Source organism: Watersipora subatra, chromosome 5 (assembly GCF_963576615.1).
Source record: "Watersipora subatra chromosome 5, tzWatSuba1.1, whole genome shotgun sequence".
Taxonomy (NCBI): Eukaryota; Metazoa; Bryozoa; class Gymnolaemata; order Cheilostomatida; family Watersiporidae; genus Watersipora; species Watersipora subatra.
This window is the reverse complement of record NC_088712.1, coordinates 34,052,149-34,075,465: the sequence shown is the minus strand read 5'-3', so window position 1 is coordinate 34,075,465 and position 23,317 is coordinate 34,052,149. Positions and strand designations below refer to the sequence as shown.

Genomic DNA, 23,317 nt, shown 5'->3' with positions numbered 1-23,317 from the left:
GTTATTCCATTCCAACATTTACTTTGTATTTTGAAACCACCATATTATGTAGTTCTGTAAAACTAATTCAGTAAAAATATTTTGTATTTTGTTCTGGAGTCTAACAATGATAAATATCTCAAGTAATCACCCACACCCTATCAAAGTAAATGCATTGCATATACAATATTGAACTATGCAAAACATATACAATATTGAACTATGTAAAAAATAATTCTAAATTATATGTAAAAAGTGTACTAGTAAAGAAAGGTTATGTAAAAAGAAACGTTATCGTTACTTTGCTTTAGAGACAAACCAGTAGAAGTATACACTCGGTAATGCCTAGGTTCAGAGAGTGAGCAATAGAAATTTATGGTGTTAATTACTCCAACTCATAGATATAGCTAGAATAAGTTAATTTCTATATTTTGTTATTTTTGGATGTAATTTTAAATTTCTACCAGCTTTTCAACTTTTACATAAAAACTGTTATGACTCAAACTGTTACGACTCAAACTGTTACGACTCAAACTGTTACGACTCAAACTGTTATGACTCAAACGCCTTTGAGCATCATAGGCTGGAAATTTCTTTGAATGTTGAAACAGTTATTTGGTTAGTTTACATTGTATACCGAAAACTCATATTTAGAAGTGATCGCGTGTCAAGATCTGAATTTAATTGGATAAAAATTCATTCAAAAAGATATCTTGGTTAATGCGCATGTAAATCTTATATACTTCTATTTTACTAGCATTAGCTATACTGTAAATATAGTGTAATTGTTCTCTTCTTTGTGTGCCAATCTGATCGATAATAATTACAAACAGAACACTTATACACCTTCAGTTAACTGTTATCATTAACTTAAAATACTAGAACCTCGCAGTCTTTTGGCCGCTATTCAACCATATTCTATCGTTTTACGAGCGTCATTAAATCGCAATTCGAAGTGGTATTGACCGACTAAACTATAACGCCTATTCATCTCATTTTTGTCCAAGTCGATATTTGTCTTCTACAAAGTAAGCAACTATGAGACAAGCATAAGAGCTAAAATAAAGCAGCCTTGGGTTTTATTAGTAACCCACAAGCCATTATAAAAATAAAATTCTACAGTGAAGGCTTTCAAGGTAACATGTGTATGATTATTTAATAGGCCCAAGGTAATTGGTTAGATATTATAACACCAAATTATCAAACGATGGTAATGATTTTATCACGTTAAACAAGTAAGGTACGAAACATGCTCATGTTGATCGATTATTTTGCAATGATAGACACAAACGCGTATGCATGATTTTCTACCTCAGATGAGTTATCATACAGTAAAAAGCTCATTGTTAGTCATGCAGCTTTGCTCGTACAACTTTGTAAGAGTCTCCTTATTTAAATGATACAAAACTACACCCACAAAAAGTGTATACCTGAAAAGAAATCCTATGTAGCTTCTACTTGCCCTTGAACCTAGACGGCATTTTGATACAGTTCCATATCGAGCGCTGTCTTCTAATTACGAGCAGAAGGTATAAACTCTTCATTTGCAAATATGTGTACAAAGATAAAACTATCTTCGCTTTTTTCGAACAAAATGCTAAAGATTATATGGAAAATGTCAATCGAAAGTCTTGCTACAAAGTTTTACTATTGTAGCTTAACTACCTACGACGAATGATACCCCGGTGTCTACGACTATTACTCCCTCACCATCACACCCTCTGGTTGGAACAGAACTACTTAGTTATAATGATGATCATAATAGTAACAACAATAATAATAATACTGCCAAACTTTCACTCATTAACAATAGCTTTTTAAAAAATGTGACAAAGTGAAACGGTTTTTATAAAAGAAAAAAAAGCCATGATAAAACACCTAAAACTCACAATGATTGATAATACAATAGACTCGTACAGTTTACTTGCTCCAGTGTGTGTTGTGTAGGTTCCTCAGTCGCTAAACCTTAATTAACTATTATAGCGAATTCTGACTGAATAATCTTCGCAAAGATATGAACACGAATCTGTGTAGCTTAATCTAGGTGACCAATCAATAATAACCAATATCCATGCGGTTTCGGTTTGATGATATCACGTGATCAATACCACCGAATCAGTCGAAGAAGCTTGAAACCGCGATAGATCGTAAGATACTGTTCAAAGCGATTTGCTGGCACGGAATGCTCGCTACAAAATGTGCAAATGTTTTAAATTTAGTTGAAGTACTAAAATAACAAGTAAGAAGTGCATACAGCACACATAACGTCTGTACAGAATATAGTTACCTTGCATAATTATACATCTGCTTTGGTAGCACTCTAACAAAAATAGCTCTATACACAAAAGAGATCACAGCCGTGGAAATCATGGAGCCTAATATTTAACATGATTTGAATTACAAATTAATACATACGTACAAACAACCTACGCCGTGTACTTGTCGGAATTTGTTGAAGTTGGTTCTAGTTATTTTAGTTAGTAGTTATCTGCTCTCCAAGTGTCTTTTTACAGAGAAGCCAACTCAAATTGGTGTACAGATTAACACCGTAATCAGTCTTGTTGGTGCAAAGATGTTTGCAATATCACTTGTAAAGATATGAGCTGGCTGCGAGTTATGTGATTGTATTGCAACATTTGGGTGCGTTATCTGAAGCCTGACAGCATCAAATATAAGAGATGGGTAAAGCCAAACACAGGTAATAATTGTAAGTGCTTTAACTATCAGTGAAATTGTAAAATAAATGAGTTGCAGAAACATGCCGAGTAATAGAAAGAGTCTAGTCTCCCTGGTTTACAAGAATGCACTCGCTGTACAATGTTCAATTACGAATGATCAAACTATTGTCATGATGCATGCTTTCAGAGTGTAATACAAGGAAGGAGTCTTCTCATGGGATTTATGGCCTGTGGCAGGTGATTCCTGCACCAAGGAATGAGGCTGATCGAAATACTTTAGCATATATACATAAATCTCAATACTTTGCTTCATTTTGGCATTTGTATTTTAGAGAAGCCTATATGATCACATAGCCGCTAATTGCAAGAAATTAACAAATCACAGTGACAAGAAGATCACAGAAGTCTAAGCAAGATGCAAATTTATTATAGTGTTATAAAATATTTATTTTAGTAATCTGCTTGCTAGTTATGTTATATTGAATTTTTGCTCATATCGATCAAAATGTTTAGTACCGAACACTGAAACCTGTTCCAAACCAATGTTCCAAGACTGTAATAAGACCACAGACTACTCATTTGATTAAAGCTTTGCAACCTTGATGAATTTGGTCAACTGTATTTTATTGTACCAAGATTAGCATATAGGCCATTAGCAGTTCAATAACTTATAAATTATTTAGTGTCCATTTCTTACAGTACATTCTCGAGGCTAACATACTAACATACAAAGTCATATTCATAAAAATAATACACTAAACAAAATTGTAAAAGAAAACCAGGCATAATATTGATAATGCAAGAAGATTTTATTGCGTCGATACAAAAATATCAACATACAAGAATATTTATTGCAGACATTTCAAGATACAATATGTACATAAATACAAATTAAATTTTTCTAAAAATGTGTTATTTTACTACATACACATCAAAATAGTAATACAACGTCGTGTAAAGCATCTCGCCTCTGTCCATAAATTGTGGTCTTGCTGGTTGAGCGAAACTTGACCACATTGAGTACAATTTCCTCAAGAGATTCTCTGTAAATGGAATGTTTAATTGTTAGCAAACTATGTTTTTGTTTTAGATTTCACACATTAAACACAAATTTTACTGTAAATAGTTAAAATCTAGCAATTTAAATGTAAATACTATCTACATGCTGCCAAAATAGCTCAGAGTACATCTTCTAATACATATAGTGATGTATAATCGCAACCCCTTTTTGTGTATCGATTGAGAGATCTCATCTAAGCTTAGCTTGAAGTGCATAAATTTATACATCATTTTATAGCTAAAAGTGTACTCTTTTTATTTAATTAAATGACAATATTTTTGTTCTTTGACTACAGAGTTACAATATAAATTGAGCTCTAATTCCAAAACTCCAAGTAAATATGTCAATCATTGCATATCTTGAAAAGGTCTTGTTGCGCTACAAAGGATGCAGGGAACACCTGGGGAATTTAGCAACATTTCAGAAATATTTCAAAGCAAACAGCTGACTGTAAATTTGATATCAATCTACTGCAAAATCATTTTAAAGTTCGTACAACGTGAGACATGTGTAGAGTTTGTACAACATGAGACATGCGTAGGGTTTGCGCAACATGAGACATGTGTAGAGTTTGTGCAACATAAGACATGTGTAGGGTTTGTGTAACATGAGACATGTGTAGAGTTTGTGCAACATGAGACATGTGTAGGGTTTGTACAACATGAGACATGTGTAGGGTTTGTGTAACATGAGACATGCGTAGGGTTTGTGCAACATGAGACATGTGTAGAGTTTGTGTAACATGAGACATGTGTAGAGTTTGTGTAACATGAGACATGTGTAGAGTTTGTGCAACATGGGACATGTGTAGGGTTTGTACAACATGAGACATGTGTAGGGTTTGTGTAACATGAGACATGCGTAGGGTTTGTGCAACATGAGACATGTGTAGAGTTTGTGTAACATGAGACATGTGTAGAGTTTGTGTAACATGAGACATGTGTAGAGTTTGTGCAACATGAGACATGTGTAGGGTTTGTACAACATGAGACATGTGTAGGGTTTGTGTAACATGAGACATGCGTAGGGTTTGTGCAACATGAGACATGTGTAGAGTTTGTGCAACATGAGACATGTGTAGGGTTTGTACAACATGAGACATGTGTAGAGTTTGTACAACATGAGACATGTGTAGGGTTTGTACAACATGAGACATGTGTAGGGTTTGTACAATATGAGACATGTGCAGGGTTTGTGTAACATGAGACATTTGTAGGGTTTGTGTAACATGAGCCATGTGTAGGGTTTTTGTTGAGTGAAAAGAATAGAGCTGAAATAAAGTTTTAATTGCATATTGGAACTGCTCACAAATTTTGGATAAAAATTATATATAGTTGCATAGTTCTGGTGTTTTTAGTACAGCAACCTTCAAAAAAACAACACTTGTCACATTGTTTGGGGAGTTGCCATGATTTAACATACCACTTAATATAGTTTTATTTACCTGCTCGATGAATTACTGTTTTTAGAGGTGATTGGCTGATGAATCATTAATCTGTGCAGCTGATTGGTTACTTATAAATGATGGAGTATTTAGCGATTCCTCAACTTCTCTGATTGCGGGTACTATTTTTTTCATCCTGCAAAAACACATCATTACATATTTCAAGGGCAGCTTAAGGTGAGATAGCAAAAGGATAAGTTTTGCCTTTGACTATGACCACTTTCTCGCAATGTCCACTGACTAAATAATGTTTGCCATTTTGTAGTCACCACAATAGTCAATCAATAAAACATCAAATGCACATATTGCTGACGACCCATTAATTAATGTAAAAGTTGTCTTCTCTCAGAATACCGTTGTCAAATATAGATTAATACTTCTAATTTGCATTTGCTTATGTATAGAGTAAAATCATGAACACATCTATAGAAAAGGTATATTCTGATATTTCCTAAACCCTAAATTATCAGATTTTGACTAACCCTTTAGAATTAGGGCTTTGCAATGAAAGACTTTTGCCAGTGTACCAGATGCCAGATGTGCGGCCGGATTTAGGGGAGTCAGTCGCCTCATCATGTTGAAAAGCACTAAAACATATAAAAATGACCAATGGTTAGAATTGAAGATATAAACAGCTATAAATTCCATTATTGCCGGTCAATGGTGCTATGGTGTTGTTCAACGCAAATTAGACAATTGGACAGAAAATAACATTAAAAAAATTATGATGAACTTTCAATGATTTGGCACTCATGGCCTTTGTACAGTTAGGCCTTTGCACAGTTAGGCCTTTGTACAGTTAGGCCTTTGTACAGTTTGGCCTTTGTAAAGTTTGGCCTTTGCACATTTTGGCCTTTGCACAGCTTGGCCTTTGTACAGTTTGGCCTTTGTACAGTTTGGCCTTTGTACAGTTAGGCCTTTGTACAGTTTGGCCTTTGTACAGTTTGGCCTTTGTACAGTTAGGCCTTTGTACAGTTAGGCCTTTGTACAGTTTGGCCTTTGTACAGTTTGGCCTTTGTACAGTTAGGCCTTTGTACAGTTTGGCCTTTGTACAGTTTGGCCTTCGTACAGTTTGGCCTTTGTACAGTGTGGCCTTTGTACAGTGTGGCCTTTGTACAGTTTGGCCTTTGTACAGTGTGGCCTTTGTACAGTTTGGCCTTTGTACAGTGTGGCCTTTGTACAGTTTGGCCTTTGTACAGTTTGGCCTTTGTACAGTTTGGCCTTTGTACAGTTTGGCCTTTGTATAAATAGATTAGCTAAAGCATTGAATATGGCTCTGAAGTTTTTACAATACTGAATAATTTGGAAAGATGAAGTTCTACAATTATGGTGAAGCTAAGCAAATGGATTAATTTTTTTTAATAATTGTAGGAGTCTCAATCAATTATCTATGGACATAGAGAGGAGAGAAATATAAAACTTGCTTGACATTATTTAGTAAATTTCAAAATATTTTTTAAACTTGAAAGTGAGATTTCTTTCTATTAGTAAACAATTTTAATAAATAAGTAACAAACAACCTAAAAATAGCAGAAAATAAGTTTTTGCTAAGATTCCAATAGCTAGTTCCTCACCAGTTGTCATACTCCACACCTTCCTTTCCTTCTTTCACGTGCTTAAGAGTCACATGACCAAACGCTGGTCGAGGTAAGCTTCCGCACCTAAAGAAGTCAGATGATAGGATGAAACTCCTTTTAGTAAACTTCGTTATGATTTGATGAAAGTCTTACTATTATATCTGTGAAACCTTTTATTCCTAAGCAGGTTCTTCTCACAGCTCACTGCATCGCCACTGGTTAAAAACTATGGGTATAAGAATTATGGGGTATAACAATTTAGTTGTCCCACAAAAACCTTTTTTTCGGTTTGCACTTGAAGTAGAAATAAAACCAATTGATCTTTTCCCTGGTGTATTTAGTAGGCTATAAACATGATCTATTGAACACTTGTAAAAAGGTTTAAAGTTAAACTTTAAATGCAAATCAGATACCGTTCAAGCTGCGCCGAATAAAAAACGTTTTCGCACTATTTCACTTTGTGAAAACTTGATAAAATATCAAGTGATAAAAATCTGGTATTTGCTCAATAAATAAATAGTCAAGACTGCTAAACTGCTTTTCTTAAATTAGCTGTAGTTGGCAAAAAGACTTGAGATAGAAGACAACTCCATATCATATTTACTCTATAAATAAGCTCAAAATAGCTACCTGTCAAGAGAAGACAATTTATCAGACTGACACAAGCCTCTGTACGGATCTGTTGAGCTTCTAGCTCGAGCAGTTGGGAGTGATGCAGGAAAATTATTAGAATTTGACCTTTGACCATCTTTTCTTGCATCTTCTTCAAATAGATTTAGAATAGTTTAGACTAGACAGCAATAATTTTGAAAATGCAAGACTCAGGTTGATGTTTATGTTATTGCTTATTTTCATACCAGCAAGTAAGGGTTACACTATCCTTGCTCACTGAGCAGATAGATGAACGAATAAACAGCCTCTCCATTTTTTAGATAGTTATTTGATTTAAAGGTTTTCATTCTTACCATTAAAATGAAGACAGGGTTGAGAGCTATAATGGCCCTTCCTCAGGTCTCCCCTACTTCCAAATGATTGGTTCGAATCAAGACTAAAGTAGTCACTCGAGCAGTAAGATGGGGCATTACTCACGACCCCCTCTCTGACCCAAACAGCTTTCTCCTGCTCTTGCGCAATTACATCACAAACCTACAAAGTTTAGAAATAATCATATAGTATGTCTTAGTGCTGTTGTGTGAAAGCCAAAGGTTTTGCAGAAATTTTCAGTGGCAGGTTTTTACAGTAGCAAGTTTTTAACAGTAGCGGGTTTATCAACTTTAAAAAACTATTATGAGTTACATCTGTAGCACTGTTACGCTAAACAGACATACAGATGATTGAGAGACAATGCTTGTTTGTATAACTATGTATAAGAGAGCATATTTCCTACATCACATAACGCTTCTAGCAAGTAAACAAGCTTATGTTTTTGTAGCATCAGAGTTTAGAAATCATAAGCTGACCTACCTGTTGCAGCCAGTCCTTTCCTCTGGTGATGCTCACACAGGCTGATATGAGCTGTGGATAGTCTCTTTCTATCTTTTCAGAAAGTCGATCAAGTTTTTTCAACCCCTTAGACAACTTGTTGTCTAAAAATCAAGATTATTACTTTAGTAAAACTAGAGGTTGTGTCATAGAGGGAAGTTCTATTCTGTTGAAAATACCAATGAGCTCTAACTCAAGTTATGATAAGTATACATCAAAGCTAAATGTCAATCATCATATTTGTTATTTAAAGGCCTAGCTTCATAGCTATATAATGACATGGAGACCTCTCTCCTTTTTAATACCATTCTCTAAAAAGAATGTATCAACACCTCATTCTACAGAAAAATGTACTTATAGCCCTTTTCTCTTTTTTTCTCTTTCTGCAGAAGAGAAAAGAAGAGGATACAATGTGGGTATGAAGGGATGCATCTACACCCCTCACAGTGTGCCCTCGGGTTACGATGGCCCCATTATACAATTCTTTTGCCCTGCAATGTAGAACATGATGATTTTTTGTCCTCTCCATATGAAACCTTTTTCACCATATGAATATCAACATTAATTTCGCTCGAAATTAAAATTTGGCATTCGGTGTGTTGATTAGGTCGGAATAACAAACATGCCGATACGCTACTCGCCGAAATCTCTCAAGCATGAAAAAGATGCGATGCTCAATATCGGAAACAAATAGGTGATAAAATTTAACCAGATGCAAATTTTGAAGTTCAGTAAAATAGTTAAAAATACATACTAAAACTTAGCTTTATGTGTGTGTTTTAGTAAGCTAAATTCATTTAAGTTAAATTCAATGTTTATGTTATACATCTGCTTCAAAGGTAAGAGCTCCTTACCGTACGAACTGCACATAGTACATTGTAATGTTACATTTCATTGCAGATCTACAAATTATCTGCAATTATCTACAGTTTTAGACGACTCACCTTTGAGTTCTGCCGTATCTGATGAAACATTGATGACTATTGGGTGGAAGAGGTAGCTGATAAGCTTATCAATAGAGTGAGGTGGTAAGTCGAGCAGACAGTGCTTTCCAGAATCAGATATTTTCTGGATATCAGCGAACTACAATAGTTGTGTGTGCGTTTTATTTCTTCAATTAGTAAATAGTACAACATTAAGCAGAAAATATATATGATTACAAGTATTGATTAAATGAAAAAATGAACGCCTGATTTTTATCTAAGTAAGACATGACGAGGTCGACATGCAGGGTAGCACTGGAGCTAGTCAAAGTGCTAGGCCCACAGAAGGAGGTCGACATGCAGGGTAACACTGCAGCTAGTCAAAGTGCTGGGCCCACAAAAGGAGGTCGACATGCAGGGTAACACTGCAGCTAGTCAAAGTGCTGGGCCCACAGAAGGAGGTCGACATGCAGGGTAACACTGCAGCTAGTCAAAGTGCTGGGCCCACAAAAGGAGGTCGACATGCAGGGTAACACTGCAGCTAGTCAAAGTGCTAGGCCCACAAAAGTAGCACATAACATTCACCATCTCATTAAAACTAGAAAAGTAGGCTGCTCTTGGTTAAATTAGGTTTATCAAGTGAGCAATGCAATTTTTTTAGAAAATAATTAAAATTAATTTGTGTCATACTTATATTTTGGAAATAAGATGATTGTGATGTCGATGTTATAAAAACAAAAAAGTAATTTATATAAACAAAATATATGCAGTCAAATTACAACTTGGGATCTACATACAAACTTACAACGAAAAATTTGAGCAAATCTTTGTCTCAGCATGTAGAGTTGCTTGCAATATACGATGACGAAAATTGATCAAAATATTAGTTTTGAAAGTCAAAATCATATAAACGATTTTAATTAAAAATAGATTTTAAAAAGAATATGAATAAAAGTAATTTAAACTATGCCTACAGTAAGTTGTAGTAAGTTGCACCCTATTGTAACACTTAAGCTTCAGTCTGGGATAAAAAACAATAACATTTGTTTGCTACTTTGTAACTTCAATTTTCTTATAATTTAAGTTTTACATTTAATCTGTTTAGATAATGGATTATTAACTATATAATGAATTTATTTTATTGTTGTAAGTTCTTAAAGTAGTTACGGCTGTTGTTTGAGCTCTGCAGCAAAGTGAATGAAATACGATACTTTCTTATAAGAGTACTAGGTAAATGGCCAGCGTTACACGAGTAATAAACAACAGCTTGTAACAGCGGCAGTCAATGTAGCTGCCATTAGCTAATTTGAGTAAGTTAGTATTTAAGTAAATAAATTTACTAATAAAAGCTGTGACAGCAAACTTTAATGATGTTGCGCGCAACGTCTCGTTGTTTTGGGTATTTTAACCTATGTAATGACTATCTGATTGATGAACCTACTATATCTTGTTTAGCTCGATAGATAAGATAGTCGACTTGTGGATGGAGGTATCTGAGATCAAATCCTCTGTGATGTAAACTTTTCATTAATAGATTTTTATCGCTATAGCTGTACACGTTACAGAATTTGAGATTCATATATATAGATTCGCACTAACAGTGTGAGATGCAGATTAATTTCCTAATATATGTTAAACTAGAGTTTTAATAGTGTTTTAGATAGCGTCATAAAAGGAGATTATGGTCCAAACTACAGTATAAAATAATACACATGTGTATGCTTTTAGAAGTTGTCTCACACTTGTCCTGTCGTTATATTCACAGACTATTTGATAAGTGTCAAAACTAATGATTACCTTTAGAACTTCTTTAGACTTTGGCCCAGTTTTGAGTTTTGTCACACGCGGTACTTCAAACAAGTTGGGATATGTAGCTGCTAGCTTAGTTCGGCATAGTTCAGCCAGAGCACCGTATATAATCACTGGTCTTGGAAGATATGCTAAAACAGATGAACGCTTAAAATCATCAAATCAAAATTTAGCAGAAGAATACTTTGTGTTCAATCGACTAGGTGAGTGAAAAAATGGATGCTTCGCAAAATCATGCATAGTGAGTTCTTTAAAATTTGATGAAATTGTATTTTATTAATGTGAGGAACAAAATATCAAAAACTCATCAAAATTGGACAGAGTTGGAGATTGTTAACCAAACTTGAGTTATTTCGCAGTTTTAGCAGGCACTCTTATTTGAATTTGGAGTTGTGTTCACCACATTTTCATTGTTTCGGGGCTCTCACCTTCTTCAAGAGTAACTCTTTCATATGCATCTACTTTTGAATGGTGTTCACTTGAGAGAGAAGTGCCTTCTAAAACAAAAGACAAAGGTGGTTGTCTACTGTTCTCATTATAAATAGCTCTATCGGAGGGTAACCTTACAAAAGGGATATTTTTTAGCTGTCTTAATGGCTCAATAGCAATTTTATTGATGGGTTAATCGAGAAGCTACACAAATAGGTTACAAACAAGTGGATTCACAGGCTATTTGGGAATTGCCCACAACTAAACAAAGAACTTCTGCATGTTAAATCAACTGGATGCCAAAACTCAGCCAATGTATGTAGACTGTTTCTAGCTAAAGAAAGACAAAAGTTGAATCAGCTGAAGTAAATTAAGGTCAAGATCGCGGTAAACTGCTTGTCACATGGTAATGCTCTATTGGCATATATGCTCACCTAGTATTATCTTTTGCCATTGGTCTTTGCCAAATGATCTGGCAAAGTTTGTTTTATCATAAGAGCTTGAGGCTTTAAAAAGGTTGTTTGCTGTTATCTGGTTGGGTATGATTCCAGGCTCCAATTCTTCTCCGTCTGGGCTCATTCTCACGACAACCCAGCAGCCTATATAAGTATATCAATTTATTGGCAAAATGGAGACCTTGGAATCAATTCTTCAAAGTATGAATTAATTACAGTCAAAAACAAGTAAAGCACAATTGTGGTTTCATCAAAGCAAATTCTAGTCAGTTAAAACAAACCTCAAAGTTAATCATATGCCCAATATAAAATACAAAAGTTGTCTTTCCTTACACACAACAGAAGACAACTTTCTATCATATGAGCCAACCTGGATAGTGTGACGGTAATGTGTCTGTAACTTTGAAGACATCACCTGGTTTCATAGACAATCGTGCTGGAGCAGTTTGAGTTTTTAATGAGTTGTGGGTGAAGCTAGCTTTGATGTAAAACTCATCACCACTGCAACAAGTCTGTCATTATTAGTCCAGCAGTAAGAATGTACACGTGATATATAATGTTTTATTACCATTCTTGCGCATACTGTAAAATAAACAGACGCTTTACTACTAATAATAAAAGTTAAATTTGTGTTACGTATTTTATTGTTACACTTACGTGTAAACCCCATTGAGCATATCTTACCCTTCTGAACTTGTGCTGGTAAACAGTCTAGAATATTCTTCCCTCCTGTCTGTTACAAGAAGGTCAACCCTTGTTGGAAGATTCTCAAGTCTTTTCACAACCTGTTCCTTAGTCATCCCTCGTACTGGAACACCGTTTATCTACAGAAAATGTTTATAAATTAAACTCTATAGTTGACAGAGAATATTTGTATGCCTGTCTGCATACCAGAAGCAGTTATGAACATAGCTTGCGCTATTGCTAAAAAATACCTGTGAAGGTTTTCCCTCATCATAATCCTATTACTGATAATGATTCTTTTAGTATCAGCACCGTAGACTTTTGTTGCAGCAAAATAGTTTTATTTATAACTAGATAAATTTCGAATAATTTTTATTTTTCATCAATATATACATTATACTCGATGCAAATGTGATATTATTATTCTATTATTATGCATCTTACTTTTTTATTGTTTAAAGTTTGTAGCAATGGGAACAGAAGTTACAAATAGGCAAAAACGTTGACAGTAAGTTGAGTTGCCAATAAGTTGAGTTGCCAATAAGTTGAGTTGCCAATAAGTTGAGTTGCCAATAAGTTGAGTTGCCAATAAGTTGAGTTGACAGTAAGTTGAGTTGCCAATAAGTTGAGTCACCAATAAGTTGAGTCGCCAATAAGTTGAGTTGCCAATAAGGTGAATTGACAGTAAGTTGAGTTGCCAATAAGTTGAGTTGCCAATAAGTTGAGTTGCCAAAAAGATGAGTTGCCAATGAGTTGAGTTGCCAATGAGGTGAGTTGCCAATAAGTTGATAACCTTTGTGTTATGTTAGCCTAAGTCTATGTTAGCCTATGTGTTATGCTAGCCTAAGTTTATGTCAGGCAACTAAATGCTTTACAAGATTCAAAGCTATTTCATGGTTGAAAGAAGATTGTTAAAAAACAATCATAGATTTCATCATAGATTCCACAATCAGCCTCCTGGTGATGAATATTGTAGTCGTTTTGTGAAGCTACATGTATGTTAGTAAGATCATTTGCAAAGCCTCATGCCTTACCTGCAAAACAAGATCTCCTTCATGAAGGCCTTCTCTTTGAGCTGCACCCCCACCCTCAACTCTAGATATATACACACCAGTCTGATTTCCTCCTACCATGCTTAATCCTGTTCGGTTGTTTTCTTTCTGATAATTCACGTACCTCGTCTCTTCACTGAAAGTATTTTATACAATGTATATTTGTCGTATTAGTAACTATTCACAAATAGACTTAGATATTGAATACAATGTATATTTGTCGTATTAGTAACTATTCACAAATACACTTAGATATTGAATACAATGTATATTTGTCGTATTAGTAACTATTCACAAATAGACTTAGATATTGAATACAATGTATATTTGTCGTATTAGTAACTATTCACAAATAGACTTAGATATTGAATACAATGTATATTTGTCGTATTAGTAACTATTCACAAATAGACTTGGATATTGAATACAATGTATATTTGTCATATTAGTAACTATTCACAAATAGACTTAGATATTGAATACAACAATTTAATATTGTGTAATACTAAGAAATCTTGTATTCCATTACATTATGTAAATGTGCCTAACGTCATACTGCATTATTACGTTATCTACATAGCGTTATAATTTGTTCTTTTGCTATACTATATTGTAGTGCATTATGTTATGTTGATTATGTATTATACTATGCTATGGTACGTATGGTTTATATTGTCTGAGATTATGTTATATCATAATCATTATAGTATGTTATATTAAACTATATTATAGTGTATAATACTATGCTATATTCTATTATGCAATAGTATATTGTATTTGTCACATATTTATCAACATTAATATACCATTCAATAAGATGCCTTAAAGGTTGACTTGCAACAAAATTCACATTGCAATTATTTGGTACCAAAATATTCACCATGTCTTACTCTGCTGTGTTCTAGATACAGAATATGTGGAAATGTGATTACAAGCTCTTGAAAGCTCAAAAATGAACAGTCAATCGCAACCATCACCAAAACGCCGTAGTTTGGAATCTCTTTCCAAAACGGCTCAAATGGGACGTAGTTGAACAAGATGGTTTCTGTTTACACTTTCATGCAACCTCATCCATCGAAGTATTTTCACAAATATACTTCATACATTCAATAAAACCATGTCTATTGTCCTCACGCATCTGTTTCATCAACATTGTGAGGCTGTCACTTTGAGCACTGATATCTCCGAAACCCACTGTAAAAATTCGTCTATTTTTTAACTTTAGTTCGAAGGAGTGCATACCATCCTTTAATAAACATGACGAGCCTGCTGGTCACCTGTGATGGTCGAAAAATGCTGCAGAAATTTTTTGCGATATTTGGCAAGATTTACGGGTCACATGATCAGATTATGACTAGATGATTAGACCAAGCCGAAACAAAACTGTAACATAGCGAGCATCTATATTTGATACGGGGTCTTCGGTAGAACCTGAAGTGTTTGCCATAAACTAGTGCTACAAGACATTTTATGTTGAGCCTTTTATTGGCCTTTCAGTTCATGCAATAACACCACTTGTCGAAACATTAACCAAGTTGGCTTGAGTACATCAGCAAAATAAATAAATTCTAGCCTGCGGCGCTTTCGTGACGGCTGCGATTAATCGTTCGTTTTTGAGCTTTTAAGAGCCTGTAATCACATTTCCACATATTTTGCACCTACAAGACAGCATGGTAAGACATGGTGAATCCTTTGATACCAAATAACTGTTATGTGAATTTTTGTTGCAAGTTAACCTTTAACACTTCACGAATGATTCATTAGTTCATTAGAACTGCTTCTTATGACAATGTATACTGGCAACTATCATATGTAACTTAAGGAGTTGTCTTCCTTTTAGTCCTTGATAATTTATTGCCAGTTTCTTAGTCATGCTGCAAATAGCTCGCAATAAATTATATCTTACAGAAGTATTTGCAAAAAAAATTCTCTTTTAAGAAAGTTACCTCAAACATGATTTCTCTGAAACATATTTCTATCATTCCATGAAAAACTATTTTCACTCTCGAACCATAACAGCCAAACTGAGTGCTGCATTCAAAATATTTCATTTCTCGTTGCTGTTTGCTCCAATTGGAGTTGTCAGGTATTTAGATAAGAGCTGAGTGAAAGCGTTTTAGTATCTGTCACAGCATGTCATCTAGTCAGCAGATTTATTAGAGGCTTACCATGGCATGTCATCTAGTCAGCAGGTTTATTAGAGGCTTACCATTGGCTCATCTTAGAGTTGGCACGGCTGCGTCCGCCTTGAGACGCTGTCGGGGAATGATAACCAGAACTAGCCGCTTGCTGCATCGTCCAGTGATAGATGCTATCTGATGCACTGTATTCACCTCTGCAAGAATATATTATACCATTTACCCAACTGTGTTTTGCTATAAAATGAACAATGGAACTGGTTCTAAGTACCCATTTCTAAAGCTATAATGCTTGTTACTAAGGCTATAGTAATTCACCTCTGTTGGTCAGTCTCCAAAGACTTGGGTGGTCTTTCCAGCAAAAGGCTAAGACGACCTTTTGTTCTGTCTATCAGACGCTGCGTCTGGGCAAATGTTAGATTTTCCGTTGATTGCCCATTGACCTAAATCAATAGAATTATATTCGATACGCTAGCAACCTTTGGTCGATTAAAATAGAAAATATCACATAGTTGTAACATACATTGCTCTGAACACTATGAGTTGTTTTTGTGTCTGAATTTTTGTAAGCCTGCGAGGCATTGGCATTGTGTAAATCACTATTGCATCTTTATTGCAGCTTTTATCATCAAGTTTGGTTTAGCGTGAGTTCTAGATTTTTGGATGGAGGTAGACCTCTTACCTTCAGAATGTAGTCTCCCTCTTCTATGTTACAGTTTCTTTCCAAGAGAGAACCAGATTTGATATTTTTAACAAAGTACCTGCAGCCCATGCCAAGGCCAACATCTGCAAAAAGTTGAAGATATTTAAAATAGAGTTGTAATTCTGTAGAAACGCAGCATGAACACTCAAAATACTTTATGACTCTAGAAATCATAAAATGAAGCATTTACACTAAAGTTTTTACTAAAATATGCATTTGCAATATTGGTTTAATTTTGGTTTAATCTTGGTTTAATCTTGGTTTAATCTTGCTTAATTGCGTTTATCAAGGCTAGATTGGCTAGATAAAACTTTAATAAACAAATTACAGAAAGTTTAGTTTTATTACCAAGAGACCCTGCGTATCCGTAGTGTGTTCTGCTACATCATACATTGTAAGTCAGAACAGCGTTTCGCAAACTCACCCGCTTTGTCACTCATTTTATCAATGGTAATGGTTCGCTCCAACTTCTTATGGGGAGAAGGTACGAAAACTTTACGTTTGATCAGCAGATCAACCATCTCTCCACTGTCCCTCAGAAATGATATAGCCTGAGAGTGGTTAGAATCCTCCATAGAGATACCATTTATGCTCGTAATTCTATCATTAACTCTAATAAATAGAATAGACATTGGCTAGTGTGAGGTCTATGGACAGCATTAAGTCTGAGATTGAGCACTCCTCCAACATTTAAAGCCCAGGTAGAGACTTATGCTAACATCTTGCAATCACTTTGAATGTTAGCACTATAAATTAATTTTAATTTTCAAACATGCTTAAAATAAAATGACAATGAAAAATATTGTCATTTTAGTCATATTTTCAAAATATTGTTTTAGAATTTATAGTCTAGACAGAAATTAAAATTAAATTTAATTAGGTTAAATGAAGTTGCATTTAGTTATCTTGAACCAGTAGAAAAACGCACATTTTTTTGACACTGTATGCTCCATAGATATTTGAGTTGTCTCTTTTTTTCAAATAGGAAAAGTTTTGTTGACAAAAAATACATAACCTACTAGAATGTGCCAATTAAGCATGAGATTATTGGCTCATAGAATTCGAGTAAAATACCATATAATGAATTGTCTGCCCATTTTTAAATGATGAGACAATAATTCTCGATGTCAAGTTTTTTTGTGTTTGTTCATGTACAAACTAGTTGAATTGGCTCATGAAGTTTTCAAGTATTCACATCTGTGGCAATAAACATTTTTCTATTGAAAGCTTTAAAACAATTTAGGTGAGCTGTGTAAAGTTGTAGGTTTACAATTACAGTAAGTTGAAATGATAGCAATTAAGACTTACTTCAGCAAATTATCTGCAGGACCGCCTTTAAGCACGCCTGAGACAGCAATAGACGTTTCGCCACTGCTAAAGTGAGGGTTGTCTACTCCACCAGATATAGCTATACCAAATCCAAGACCAGGTTCTCTATAAAGTGCTACATGGTGTGTCTCCCATAGAATCTTGTCTCCACCCTGCAATTAGGCAGCAGTAAAACTTGATAACAATCTTAGGAAAAATGTTAATGTTTTATAACTAGGGAAACAAGTAGATGATAAAACATTTTGATTCAGACAGATTTTGGAATTGTTTCCTTCTGTCAGCAAATCAGAGCTGAGAGAAAGAAAGAAATTAAACTCAATGAACCTTTGACTTTAATAGTCTGTGTGGTTGACTCCCATGCAGTTTGATTTCATCAATGACCTTGTCCATTAAATCTGTATTTTTAGAAGTTATAAATTTTTGATATTTCAAACACGGTCTGGATACAGTTGTCAGACTGCGGTTGGCTATTTGCTGCGTCCCTCGCTGATCACTCTTCTCTGCAAATGTTACTCGAGGCTTGACTTTTCCAGAAGGAAATAGATTTCTCTTCTTTTGTTCTTTCGCAGGTTTAATTACACTCTTTGCTGGAACTGCATGATGAAATTGATAGTCAGAAAGTCGAGTAGTTCTTTTCTTTTCCAACTCTTCTTGTAGTCCAGCAAAGAAATTTTGAATCTGTGTGTCCTTGCTTGCAGTCACCCCATCTCCTCTTTTATTATGGCGAGATAAAATGCTTGCTGTAGCATCGTTGATACAAAAAGTATTCAAAGATTTCTTCCTTCTTGTCGGACCTTCAAGTAACCTTGATTTACTTGAATCGGAGCAGTTGAAATGCTTTATTAGTTGTCTAACTCTGGAATTTGAAGATGAAATCAACGTTTTAGTTTCGGAGTCATGTTTTCGCCTGCTCAGACAACGATCGTAATACATGTCCACTAGGTTGTAGTCTAAACAGCCTACACCAATGTAGGGCTTAAGACAACTCAGAGATATTCCCTAAGGCTTAGAACACAATAGAAACATCCCTGTGGATCTATGACTTACCGCTCGATAAAGACAAAAGTATAGAATGCTTTAATAAACTCATTGAAGCATTTCAGCAAATGGGAGGTGATTACGGACCGGACCGCTGTTTGTAAAGGTGCTGTAAGTTTATAAGCTTAGACTGAGAACTTACCATCCTGATTGTATCTGTGTGTACAAGCCCGTAGTCAAGGTCAGGAGGATAGATGCCCTCATCTTCTGATTCATTCGTGCTGTTCAAAGAGCAGACGTCACTGAAATATTAAATATACACTTTCATCTCAGCATCACCTTTTTCAATGCTAGGCTCTAATATAGCATTAGCTCTTCTGAAGCAAGCATTTGAAGTGTAGGAGTAAGGAACTCTGGCTTTCCTTTTTAATAGCTTCGCAAAATGCTTGGGCTTTTACTGTCACTAGTGGCAAAAAACCGGTGTTGTGTATGTCACTTCTATGAAAAGAAAATTCCATGTGATTTCCTTGTTAACTTTATTAATCAATTGCATCAATTTTTACAATAATTTCTAATACAATCAACAATTTAATTTGATTTATTTTTGATTTTTAATTTAATTAATAGTTTAATTTAATAATTTAATTTCTAAATCATAATTTCTAATGGCATAACACTTAAAATAGTATTTCAAAATGTGAATCTAAGACGGTAATTCCTTATGGATAGTATTATCTGTTTTTTGGTTTTTATATATGCCTGTTTCAACATCACTATCACACCCAAAGAATATAAATCACTGGATCTACATTCAAACAACGTTGTCCTGTTCAATGAAGAACTGTAAAGAAAACTGACAATGCAAAGCCTTTCCCTTGTACTCTTCTAAAAACTTCTAGAAATATCTTGAATAATCAGAAATAGGTAATTCACCCAAGGGAGATGGCACAATTATTCCGAGGTTTCAATAGATAAAGGATTAGCTCAGTTAGAGTCTAATAAACTGACTTTCAAGGGTTCAGACTTTCTATTGGGCAATTTTTTTGCCGTTTCATTACCAAGTTGCATCTAATTAAAAACTTCTTTTTTGGCCCTGGCCTCAATTACGGGTGGTGGCCCCCATTACGGGTGGTGGCTTTGATAACGGATGGTGGCCCCCATTACGGGTGATGGCCCCATTACGGGTGGTGACCCCCATTACGGGTGGTGACCCCCCATTACAGGTTGTGACCTCAAAATCGTTTTGGCCTAAAACCTTGAGGAGTATCAAAGAAAACACAGCACATTTTCAGAGCGATTGTTTAATTAGAAGTTCTTTTTTATAGAGGACAAACAAACAGACAAATCAAGGCAAAATATGTATGTATACAGATGTATATGATGTAATAAGGAGTTATGTTCACCTGCTTAAAAAGTATCAATAGCATTGGCCATTGACCAACCTTGAGAAAGGTGTCCCCATTAGCAAATGTTAAGCTTTCTTCACACAATTCTTTCAAACCAACTCAAAGTCTACGACACACGGTGTCTTTCACTGTGTTCTAAGTCCACGACACACGGTGTCTTTCACTGTGTTCTAAGTCCACGACACACGGTGTCTTTCACTGTGTTCTAGACCAAATACTAGCTCATTGCTAAAAATAGAAACTGTTTGGCTACCTTGTATCTCCAGGAGAAGGATCTACTCCTTTACAGCTGCCTCGCTTCCTGTAGAACGATTCCGGTACAAATCTCTCAGGAGGGACAAACAAGCTGTTTAGAGATGCTGTCATTTTACATTCAGGATGGTCGTCAGGGAGAATTTCTGGAAACATTATCAGCGGGTAAGCACGAGTGTACATAATCACGCAAATGGATGTAGAGGAGTTTAAGGTGCTATTTAGAGAACTGTCTCTCGTCAATACATCCATTTTGATTAGCAATTGAACTTGAGCACACAATGTCGGTTTATTCAGCAAAAACTTATTAGAAATAATTAATTTCTTTGAAAGACTCAAGAGGTTCAAAATAGTTCGTTGACAGCAAACCTTGAAAGGTTTGCTGCCGGCAGCATGTGTAGTGAGGCAGCATGTGCAGTGAGGCAGCATGTGTAGTGAGGCGGCAAGTTAGGATTTGTTCGAAGTATTTGTGCATCTCATGTCATCCACGGATTGTGCTAGTAACCCACCTACTTGTTGCACTTTGATAGACTCACACAAACTTTTAAACTCTAATGAAAAAAAATAGTCTCATATATAGCCAACAGGTTCTGTTTTATACCGATGAAGTCGGCGCGGATGAACTCCGCGTACTCATAAAGCACCCGCATGTCTTTATTGAAAGTGAAGGCTCAGTGCTCAGTCTAATGAGAGAGTGTTATATACTTCTATGCTGTGCTGATCTACAGTACGTGTATACCTCTGACATAAGCACCTCAATGCTAAATGTATGACTTATTTAAGGAGCTCAAGCTGTTATCTGTTTGTGGTTGAATTTGAGCCATTGTGCAATGCCTGTCGCGTGTATAAATGTGTATATAGGGTGAAGAGAGGAGATAAGAATTTATCAAGTAGTCTTGAGTACGGTCACTTCCTGGCCTTGGCCTAGTCTTGCGTAAAAAGATGGACGAATAGTGATAAACCAACAAATGCTCAAACTTCGAAAATTGGCCAATTTTTTTCTATCACACTTCAGAACTGTATCAAAAAAGATAAGACAAGAAACTTTGCTGTCTACAATATTTCTGTATGTTGGCAAGCTTAAAAATAGCACTGGTGTAGAAAGAAGAACAGCCAATTAAAAACTGTTGCTGTACAATTGTGAATTCTCATTGGTCCGGTTAACTTTATAGAAGGTCAAACAGGACTGCTTGCTGACACACACAATCAAACTTTTTTTTCTCAAATTTTATAACGGTAGAGCATTTATTACTTCTTTCTCAGATCTGCTCTATATGTGTCAGTTGTTCAGACACAGTTGCTATTAGGATATATGCTATTCCTCAGCCGTAACACCTAACATATATGTGTCAGTTGTTCAGACACAGTTGCTATTAGAATATATGCTATTCCACAGCCGTAGCACCTAACATATATGTAGTTGTTCAGACACAGTTGCTATTAGGATATATGCTATTCCACAGCCGTAGCACCTAACATATATGTAGTTGTTCACACATAGTATTAAAACAAATGTATTATTTATATACAGAAAGTTTAATCATATTTAAAGCGCTAACGTAATAAGTCAATATACTTATAATCAATAAAACCAGCTTTATATATACTTTTGCTTGAAGACCTGAACTGAAGTAGTGGTTCAGTGATGTGTAGTGTAGTGCGGGGGGGGGGAGGGTAAAGAAACGCAGACTCAAATAGTTGCTGAGAATTTAGAAAATACCCATGCCAAGGTGGTCAAGAAATAGATATTTGACTGCATGTGCAAAGTTTCCACCTGGCAGCAAACTCAGGCGTTACGTTCAATTTTCATGGGAAGACACGAGGCCAGCAAATTTTTAATATCTGGACAGAAAGGTGGTAGAGTATATATTATTTTATTTAGGGACAACTAAAGACTAGAGTATATATGATTTTATTTAGGCACAACTAAAGACTAGAGTATATATGATTTTATTTAGGCACAACTAAAGACTAGAGTATATATGATTTTATTTAGGCACAACTAAAGACTAGAGTATATATGATTTTATTTAGGCACAACCAAAGACTAGAGTAAATATGATTTTATTTAGAGACAACTAAAGACTAGAGTATATATGATTTTATTTAGGCACAACTAAAGACTAGAGTATATATGATTTTATTTAGGCACAACTAAAGACTAGGGTATATATGATTTTATTTAGGCACAACTAAAGACTAGAGTGAATATGATTTTATTTAGGCACAACTAAAGACTAGAGTGAATATGATTTTATTTCGGCACAACTTAAGAAGTCCAGCTGTTGATTATAGGAAAGAAAGCCATGAGTTAAACATAGATTTTAGGCTATGGCTACTATATGCATTGTTTGCACATCGGTTGGTCTTCAAGTCTAGTTTTCAGACTCTGGGTAGTAAATGGCAATATAGCATCGCTCGTAAAGAATGTATAAACTTTACCTGATGTTAGAAAATCTCTGCTCGTTCGGAGTTCTTCCTGATCTTGGAGCCTTTGCAACTGCTGAAGATTTTGAACATTCAGCTCAAATACTTCGGCCATATTTGAAGTAGACGCAAACAGATAATCTAAAATAAAATTGCGGAACTTAAATATATAAAACCTAGTATTGCAACTTTATAATATTACAACAATATCATAGTTATATTATTGTTAGTATTATGTTATATATTACAGAACCTATTATATTATAGTATATTCTATGGCTATGTATTATATTGTTACGCATGGTACTATATGATATGATATTACGCATGGTATTATATTACTATATAATATTCTATATCATTTTATATATACTACACTGTACTATATTCTCGCAATATTATACGATATAACATTATATTATTGCATATTTTTACATATTTTAATATATTTGGTTATTGCATATTATTTTGCCAGTTATAATCTGTCCTTGCTGCTCTGCAACTAAAGGATT

At 35.0% G+C, this 23,317-nt stretch overlaps 3 protein-coding genes across 6 annotated transcripts in view; all 3 read right to left on the bottom strand.

Moving 5' to 3' along the window:
- The window catches only part of LOC137396212 (5'-3' exonuclease PLD3-like), a 60,576-nt gene extending 58,561 nt beyond the window's left edge, over positions 1 to 2,015 (bottom strand). The window contains exon 1 of one of the 4 annotated variants that reach the window (XM_068082389.1): positions 1,897 to 2,015. The gene's annotated coding sequence lies outside the window, so the exon portion shown is untranslated. Of the gene's footprint in view, positions 1 to 1,868 lie in introns of all 4 variants that reach the window. The other 3 variants (XM_068082390.1, XM_068082392.1, XM_068082393.1) reach the window with 3 other exon arrangements.
- Positions 2,016 to 3,373: 1,358 nt separating this feature from the next.
- On the bottom strand, positions 3,374 to 22,921 carry LOC137396731 (tight junction protein ZO-1-like). Its single transcript, XM_068083041.1, has 22 exons — positions 22,821 to 22,921; positions 20,380 to 20,524; positions 18,923 to 19,022; positions 17,722 to 17,894; positions 16,838 to 17,025; positions 16,393 to 16,496; positions 16,029 to 16,153; positions 15,782 to 15,907; positions 13,555 to 13,708; positions 12,521 to 12,660; positions 12,207 to 12,337; positions 11,816 to 11,980; positions 11,381 to 11,449; positions 10,941 to 11,083; positions 9,165 to 9,303; positions 8,203 to 8,324; positions 7,704 to 7,884; positions 7,369 to 7,501; positions 6,736 to 6,822; positions 5,644 to 5,748; positions 5,162 to 5,297; positions 3,374 to 3,700 (listed from the first exon to the last, which is right to left on the bottom strand). Exons 1-21 carry the CDS (start codon positions 22,918 to 22,920, stop codon positions 5,183 to 5,185), a joined length of 2,745 nt encoding a protein of 914 aa, XP_067939142.1. The 5' UTR covers position 22,921; the 3' UTR covers positions 3,374 to 3,700; positions 5,162 to 5,182.
- On the bottom strand, positions 4,201 to 4,947 carry LOC137397297 (zinc finger protein 28-like). Its single transcript, XM_068083586.1, has one exon. The coding sequence runs from the start codon at positions 4,945 to 4,947 to the stop codon at positions 4,201 to 4,203; it is 747 nt and encodes a 248-aa protein (XP_067939687.1).
- Positions 22,922 to 23,317: the final 396 nt, after the last annotated feature.

What these genes read in the sequence shown, in the direction of transcription:
- LOC137397297 (XM_068083586.1), bottom strand. Translation starts at nt 4,947, where the DNA reads ATGTTACACAAACCCTACAAATGTCTCATGTTACACAAACCCTGCACA.
- LOC137396731 (XM_068083041.1), bottom strand. Translation starts at nt 22,920, where the DNA reads ATGGCCGAAGTATTTGAGCTGAATGTTCAAAATCTTCAGCAGTTGCAA. An exon ending in AACTCTAAGATGAGCCAATG is followed by an intron (nt 13,709 to 15,781) that starts GTAAGCCTCTAA and finishes AAATACTTTCAG; the next exon opens with TGAAGAGACGAGGTACGTGA. An exon ending in AGTCTAAAGAAGTTCTAAAG is followed by an intron (nt 9,304 to 10,940) that starts GTAATCATTAGT and finishes CAACTATTGTAG; the next exon opens with TTCGCTGATATCCAGAAAAT.